Raw genomic sequence first — 7,837 nt, 5'->3', positions numbered from 1 at the left:
TTGCAGTTATGAGCCTCATAAACCAGCTTAAACTACCTTAAATCTTAATGATAAGCATGTAAGATGAACAGATGCAAAACTGTCACACTGTACATAAGAATGAGAGAGTAAAGTGACATCCCAAGGACAGATGACTAAAATCTAGCTCAGAAATTTGATAAAGCATGTGAACAGTAATGCTTACTTCACAATTACAGGAATAAATTACTTTTCTCACTGAAAATTATTATACTGATTAAAATAGTGTTTCAAACACATATGGCTTGCAAAAAAAAAAAGACATTTATGGAGATTCAGAGGGATCTTTCCTTCTTCCAAAATGCAATACATTACTTGAACGAAACATACCAGCAACATTCAATCTTTTAAAATTAGGACAAATTAAGTTGGAACCTTGCCCTCACACAAAAAAGCAGCAGCTTAAAAAAGTAAGTTTTCTTGGCTACTGATAACAGTATGTTGTTTGCATACAGTACAAGTTCAAGGAAAACGAGGTTTCTTGTCCCTGATATTAAAAAAGAAAATTAAAAATATCATTATCCAACAGTGAAAATTAGAACTGAAATTATATGGTCATGGTATGGCATCTCAAGTCTGGATATAGAACAGTCCATGCACACAAGAAAAAGCTTCACAGATGGGCACACAAGAAAAAGCTTCACAGATGGCATAGAATTAAAATAATTTTGTAGAAAATAAGTTTTATTTGGCTCCTTTTGTACACTTTTTCGTAAAAAAAAATGCACATTCATACCGTTTGCCTTTCCCAGTGCATGTCTGGATTTGCTCACATAGAGGCAGTAATATCAAGGCAAAAGGTGCCTTTGAAATAATTTCAGACACATGGTATTTCAGCTGTAAAACATCCAAAGTTACTAATTTTCTGATTATAACTTGGAAATATTGTTTCAGGTGTTTCTTCTCTGATTCACACATGTAAGTGTCCCACACAGGGAAGAGGAGACAGACCTGCAACAAAGAACTGTCAAGTCAATGGCAAATACTCATTTTAGGTAGAGCTAAAGGTAGCTTCATACTGAGCTGGGATATGAAAGAAATACTCAGCTAGGTAACTTCTCTTTTTCAAAAGCTCTACATCAGAAATGATAAAACATTGCTGGAGTACTACAAATCAGCCATTGGTAGTGAGAGTTTGTTTGCAGAGGAAGCACTCTTTCCCTAGTTGTTTCTCACAGCCAGGTCTCTTTGCTGTTGTTGATGGTGACTATGGAACTTGTTTCTTCCTGTTTCTTCTTAAACGTTTCATGAAGTGAAGCAAATTCAGCTTGAGCTTTCATACACCACAAGAGGTACTAACCCATCAAGTAGCCCCTACAGAAAACAAAATAAGTCAGAAAAAGAGGAAACACAGGCAGCACTCCTCAGAAAATCAAGAGATGTACAATCTCAAAACAAAACTTTAGACTGCCAAAACAACTGCTGATCAAGGCTATTTGGCCATCTTAACTACACACTCCTTTCTCAGTTGATTTCCTTCAATGAACACTGAAAATGGAATAGCCTATTCTAAATCCAAGTTTGATAGTTGTTTGGAATTTCCGAAGCCCATGCTACACCCTATGAAAGGTTCTTTATTTGTACCCTTCACACAAACCACCAGTTTTAAGGTATCCAATATAACCTGATCTTTTCTGGCATTCAACACAAATCTGTTCTCTTTTCTCTTCCATTTCTCTGAAGTTCTGTTTCTTTAATGAATTTCAGAAAGGGACCTCTTAAGACACACATGTACTCAATGAAACAAAAAAATATATAGCATCAATGAAGCAAGAATACAGAGCAGGCTCCTATCCAGCTCTCTGCTGCCAGGGAACCCATCACTTCTGTGTTATTAAAGAAAAATTCTAACTACGCTGCAGAGGCACAAAAAAATATTTAAGAAAGGACGAATGACTGTCACTATTAAGTGAAGAGTTCATGGAGTTACTCCAAAAATTAGGTACCAGTACCCCCAGACATCAGGTTTCAGCTCTTCTAAATTAAACAGATGGACTGAAAAATAACAAGGAGGGAAGAAATTGGAAAACCTGCATTTAGATATTTGGATTTTGCATAGTCTGAAAGCTCCAGACTTTTCCTACTTTTTGATCTGTGAATATAGATGCACTAAAACCCTATATACATTGTATGCTTCAGTTTTCCAGCAACAACAACAACAAAAACCCAGACATCATCTTTACTTTAGGACTGCTTTGGATGTTTCTGAACACTTACTACTGCTACCATCAATTATTCTAGTTATGATATCTAAGGTATGCTGTCCCTATAAAGAACTTATTTACCTTTCTTTGACAATTTCTTCTTCCTCAAAGTACTAATTTGTAACTGCTTTTACCTGACCAGTACATACAATGAATTTTAAGGTACACTGACCAAGTCAGACTCACTAATTGTATTTTTTTACATACCAAGAACTGTCACCATTTTTTAACCACAGCACAACCTTACAACCTTACAGCATCCCACCTCACTCAAGGTGTTCCAAAAAAAGTGTTGAAAAAAGCAACTTATAGTCAAGCCAAAGATCACTGTATTTGCTATTACTCTTAAATTTAACATGTTACACATGAGCCCACAAGGAGAAGAAAAGCTGAAAAATAATAAAATTGCTTACGGCAATTTCATCCTCATGAAAACTCTGGCCATGAAGAAGCTCAAAAGCACACTGACAAATCCAATAAAGAGCAAAAGAAACCTATTCAACTTGGGGATATTTGGTGCATTGGATCGATCCAGAATTATGAATCCTAGTCCACCCATTGTGAAGAGGAAGCTGGATGCGAGGCCTTCCATAATATACTGTCCATTTACTCTAAAGGAAAAAAAAAAGGGTGAAGGGAAGAAGAGAAACCAGAAAAAGATTAAAGAAATCATTTACATTTCAAACCCCATCTAGTCAACCTGCTTTTGCTGTACAAACACATAGCATGTTTAATTTTGATGGCTGACTTTCTAACTAAAAGTAAGTAGGAAACAAACTTTATACAATCACATCAAGACTTCAATATGTAACTTATCTCCAGGACTGACAGTCTGCAAGGTGACCAGTCAAACACACCAGTGGATTTACACATAGTAGTGTACACTAATGGCTAATGAACAGGCTCATTAGTTTTCAGAAATATCTATTCCAAGGAAGTCCCTAGTTACACAGATGGCTCAAGGCATGGAACCATGATCCTCCTATTTCCATCCCAATGTTTAGGCAGAGTGCCTGAGTCCTTATCCCCGGACAAATCCCACTCAGAGCAATATGTCAGCGCATGAAGCACATGCTGGTTCCAGCACACAGCAATTCCTGCCTGCAGGATGTTTTGCTCCCTGCTCGCTGAGCCCGCACATATCCGTTGCAGGGACCCAGCCCAAGGGTGTCCCAGCTCTCTGTCAGTCCAGACAGCCAGAATTCCTTCTGGCAAAGCTCAGGTGGAGAGAGGAGATGACAGGGTGCAGAAAGGATATTGCACCTGGATTACATATCTCCTGCTTCCCACAGTCACCAAACCATTTTCCTATCCTTGTAATTAACAATACTAGTAATCTCATAAAACTGGCATTTATGAAACAACTATGCATGCTAATACATAAACAAAGATTATCATTAATGCCTCATATCCTGAAAACAAAAAAGTTGGTCTTCTTTCATGTTGTTTACACTGACTTGGGCTAAAGTGTAAGCAACTCCCTGCAGCAGCCAGATTCATCTGCGCTGGAACAACCCAAGTCAGTCTGAAACATGTACTGTATCTAGTCCAAGTCAAAATCTGCACATAAAGCATGACACAGCCCTCACAGATTCAAACAATGGTTTTGGTATTTGTTACCACATACATAAAATACCCATGGCTACAAACGTGCATTTAACTGTCTTCAGATCAATCTGTTACCAAGACTCTCGAGATTGTTTTCAGTAAAAGGCTCCAAGAAGACACTGTTGTTGCATACTTGTAATTATTTTCCCCACCCTCAGACACAAGAGTACCAACTACACTGGAGTTTAAAAGGCCAGAACCAGAAATTTCACAAACATCATGTGTGCTGCTATGAAAAACCATCAAATGTATCTGCATTCACTATGAAACTCAACTCGAAGAGTGGGAAACAGAAGTGTTGCCAGCTCAAAACATTTTTTTTTACCAGAGTGTTCATTTTTTAAAGTTTTAGGACTAGGCTTTTCAATTTCAACTGTTTTCAATGCTCGCCTTTTTTTTTTTCCTAAGTATTTGCAAACCAAGAATGGATATAGAACAGTTGCCTTGCACAGAGAGCTCAAAAGAAAAAGAAAAAAAAAAAGCAGATGCACAGCTCCGTAAGGCGGTGTTTATTCCCCCTGTACTTGGGCATCTGCAGGACAGGGCTCTGCTCCTACCTGTATGCCAGGAAGGCCACCGGCCTCTGATGTCCGTGCTCGTCTGTCATCGACCCCACACTGGGAGGCTCCACAATCACGTCATAGATAATTCCTGCGGGAAGGAAAGCAAGCACCGTCTTCGACACGCAGCAGCGAGAACGGCCCTGACCTCGCAGGGACGCCCGGGGCTGGCCGAGGGTCGGACCTGGACAAGGATCAGCGGCGGCTCCGCCGCCCGGGGCAGGGGCCGAGGAAGAGCTGCTCCGTGAGCGGGGCCTCCCGCCCGCCCCGCCGGTCGCGGCCTCACCTCCGGTGATGAGGAAGTAGGACACGACCACCAGCGCGTACACGGTCATGGCCGAAGGCATGTGCACCCAGCTCGGCCGCTTCAGCTTGATGTTGGGGCACTCGAGCACGGCGAAGGGCAGGCGGTACAGCGTCTCCATGGCGGCGGTGCGGTCCCAGGGGCAGCCGCAGCGCCGCTGCTCCTTACCTCCTTACCTCCTTACCTTCTTCCCTTCCTTCCTTCCCTCCCTCCCTCCCTGCCCGACCCGTCCCGCCGCCGCCGAACCCTCCGCGGCCGGACACGAAAGCGGAAGCGGAAATGGGCTGCCGCGTCCTGACAGGGGAAAATTGACAAATTTTAAAAACTACAGACTAAACAAATCACTCGAAATCTATGCCCAGACGGAAATTATAGGCATTAAAAAAAAGATAAGTTTTTTTTCTGCATAAAAACATCGGAAAACCTGCCCGCCCGCCGCCGGATGATCTATCTGTCTTACTCACCTGCCGGGACCCGGCAGACCTGACGTGTCGGTGCCGAGTAACGGCTCGGGGCGGTGGGCGTGGTCGGGGGCGTGGTCAGTGCGCGGGCCCCGCCCCCGAGCCGGGCAGCCACGTTTCAACCCGGCGGGTCCCGGTGCCGCGGGGCCGGGATAGGCACACGCGTGTGCCCGGCGGGAACACCGGCGCTCGACACTGGGGAACAGAACAAGATCCACAGTAGCCTCACCCCAGTCCCTGTGCAGGGAGAGTGGGGCTGGGATGCCCCTTGCCCGCACCTTGGGATGTGGTGGATGTGGTGCCCAGCCTAACCTGCAGCCAGAGAAGACCCCGACAGCTGCACAGCGAGACCAGGGAGAAAAGGCACAACCCAGCAGTAGCTGCTGAGAGCACCCGCGTTACCTGTGCATTACAGATCAGCTCACACACTTCTGCAAGCATGCAAGCACCTCATCAGCCCAGGCCAGCCACACCAGGCAGGACATAGGGAAGAAACTCCCTATTTTCAGCGGAAGCTTGTCTAGTTCCTCTTGCTTCATGGAAGGCGCAGGGGAGAGCCCTTCACTCGAGGTTACAGGAGCGCATTTAAAAGCACGTGCTCCAGCTGAACTCGCCCCACCTCACCAAGCCATCCAGCCTACTTCCCACTGCCCAGCCCTGCCCCAAATGACTGCCCCCATACCCACACGGCACTGTCTGCTCAAACTGCTAAAAAAGAAATTAAGAGCCTTCTTACCATTTTGCTGACATTTTGCCTAACGACTGCTTTTATTTCTGCCAACAGCGGCAATACCACCTCTTCTAACTCAGAACTGCTGTCTCTCAGTGCAATCATGTAATATATAATTAGCTATTTTTAGTGTTGGCCTTTCTGTTTGAGAAAATCTCCCTCTGTGCCTGTCAACAGACATTTATGACTCTTACCCTCATTATTCCAAAAGTGTTCTTCCTCCATCTTGCCTCCTTTCCAAGAGCCTGAAGGAAAACTCTAATATCACAGCTTTTAAAGCAAAACAAGAGCACTTTTGGGGCAGGTTAGACATGCCTGCCCTACTTGCTGCTTCTGCTTTAAAAAAATTTTTCCAGCATGCTGGAAGTACTGAAGTTTGTACTAACACAGGAAGACAACTAATAAAATTTTAACTTCATAAACTAACTATAGTAACGGCACCTAAAAATGTCAGGGTAGTAATGTTAGTCTTAAATAAATCTCCTTTAATTAGCTACAGCCTTTGCTGAGGAAAAACGCTTCATAACTTAAAGCTGCAACATTTATTTTGAGAATACTGACAGAATCATTTTAAGAACTTGGGACACCGTGAAAAAATTATTGGGGAGGTACAGCTCCTTTCACTATGCACGATGTTAAGTCAGATTCCCTGGATCATAGCCACCTCCTGTTGTCACACCCAGGAGGCAGCTGTGAGTTGGCAGGCACCTCACCCAAACCACCAGCTTGCTGCCACCCAAAGGGCAGGGTTTTTCACCAACTCAGTCTGCTGTCCTTTGTTTCTTGGCTGACTGTACAGCCTAACAGGTTGCAGAGCTGGGCAGTGTGATGAGGTAGCATCACACCTCACAGTGTGATGAGGTAGGAGGGACCTGCACACATCCCTCAGAGCCACAGCCTGAGCACTCCACATGTGACTTTAGAAACCTCTTGCAATGGCACCCTCACTGCTCCCAGTTAAATCTCTGCACTCAGTAATTGTTTCTCCTCCTTTCTTATTCTCATGGTGGAACTTACCACTTTTTGAAAAAAGTTATTGGTAAAAATAGATAAAAATACATTCTTGTCAGATACTAAAAGCAGTTAAAAATTCAGAGCTGGGGGCAAGGAATACCACTGTACCCACAGGTAACAAGAATTATCCTGAGTGTGTTAAAGCACTCCTGGATAGCATTAGAGGCACATTTAGAGCTCTCTACAAAACAGAATGAAGCAAAGCCATTTTCACTTTTTACATTACCATTACATCCCTGGTGATAAACAAGCAGAATTTTGGTTCAAGTTTCAATACCAGAGCCCTAAATTGCTCCTCTAAAACCTAATGTGGAAGCCATTAAAGGTTTGCCTTAGCTGCACCCTGGAGCTCTGCTGCTATCATACCTCCAAGTGCTGACCCAGGAAGCACCCAAAGAACAGGATACAGCAGCCACAGCTTTCTTCCAGGAGATTCAAATGTAGCAGTGTGCAACTGTTGCTAGTGGGTACAGCAATGGTACTGAGAAGTCAGACTATTCCTCCCCTTCAGATTCAAGGGTAAATGTATCATACAATTAAAAAAAAAATTATCTACCTTAGGTCTACACTAGCTCTCCTCTTCTTCACCTGACAATCTTTCTTCCAGCCTTTTGATGGTTTGCTTCTCCTTTTCAGAGTCCAAACTTTCTTCTGAGCCAAGTTCTCTGATGACTTCATACACAGCTGTTGCCATAAAGAAATAAAACCTGCACTGCTCGAAGTTACTCCAATCCCTCCGCAGGACTGAGGGGCAGAGCTGGGAGTCCTGTTTAACCAGACCTCCTTCCACCTGCTTGATTTCCCTGTAGCACACAGCACAGAACAGAGCATCCTGACTTACGGGTTTTATTGCACCAAAACCCAGTTCTGAATTCTACAAGCTGTGAGAAGCAGCTCCTACCAGCCTTGAACAGAACATGGAATGACAGGACACAAGA

The 7,837-nt window shown here is 43.7% G+C and overlaps 1 protein-coding gene across 1 annotated transcript; it reads right to left on the bottom strand.

Annotated features, from left to right (window-relative positions):
• Positions 1–673: 673 nt before the first annotated feature.
• Positions 674–4,923, bottom strand: OSTC (oligosaccharyltransferase complex non-catalytic subunit). Its single transcript, XM_017805807.1, has 4 exons — positions 4,677–4,923; positions 4,388–4,481; positions 2,636–2,833; positions 674–1,332 (listed from the first exon to the last, which is right to left on the bottom strand). Exons 1-4 carry the CDS (start codon positions 4,813–4,815, stop codon positions 1,314–1,316), a joined length of 450 nt encoding a protein of 149 aa, XP_017661296.1. The 5' UTR covers positions 4,816–4,923; the 3' UTR covers positions 674–1,313.
• Positions 4,924–7,837: the final 2,914 nt, after the last annotated feature.

This window comes from Lepidothrix coronata, unplaced genomic scaffold (genome assembly GCF_001604755.1).
Source record: "Lepidothrix coronata isolate B3197 unplaced genomic scaffold, Lepidothrix_coronata-1.0 Scaffold13, whole genome shotgun sequence".
NCBI classification, from domain to species: Eukaryota; Metazoa; Chordata; class Aves; order Passeriformes; family Pipridae; genus Lepidothrix; species Lepidothrix coronata.
This window is presented reverse-complemented; position numbering and strand designations above follow the sequence as displayed.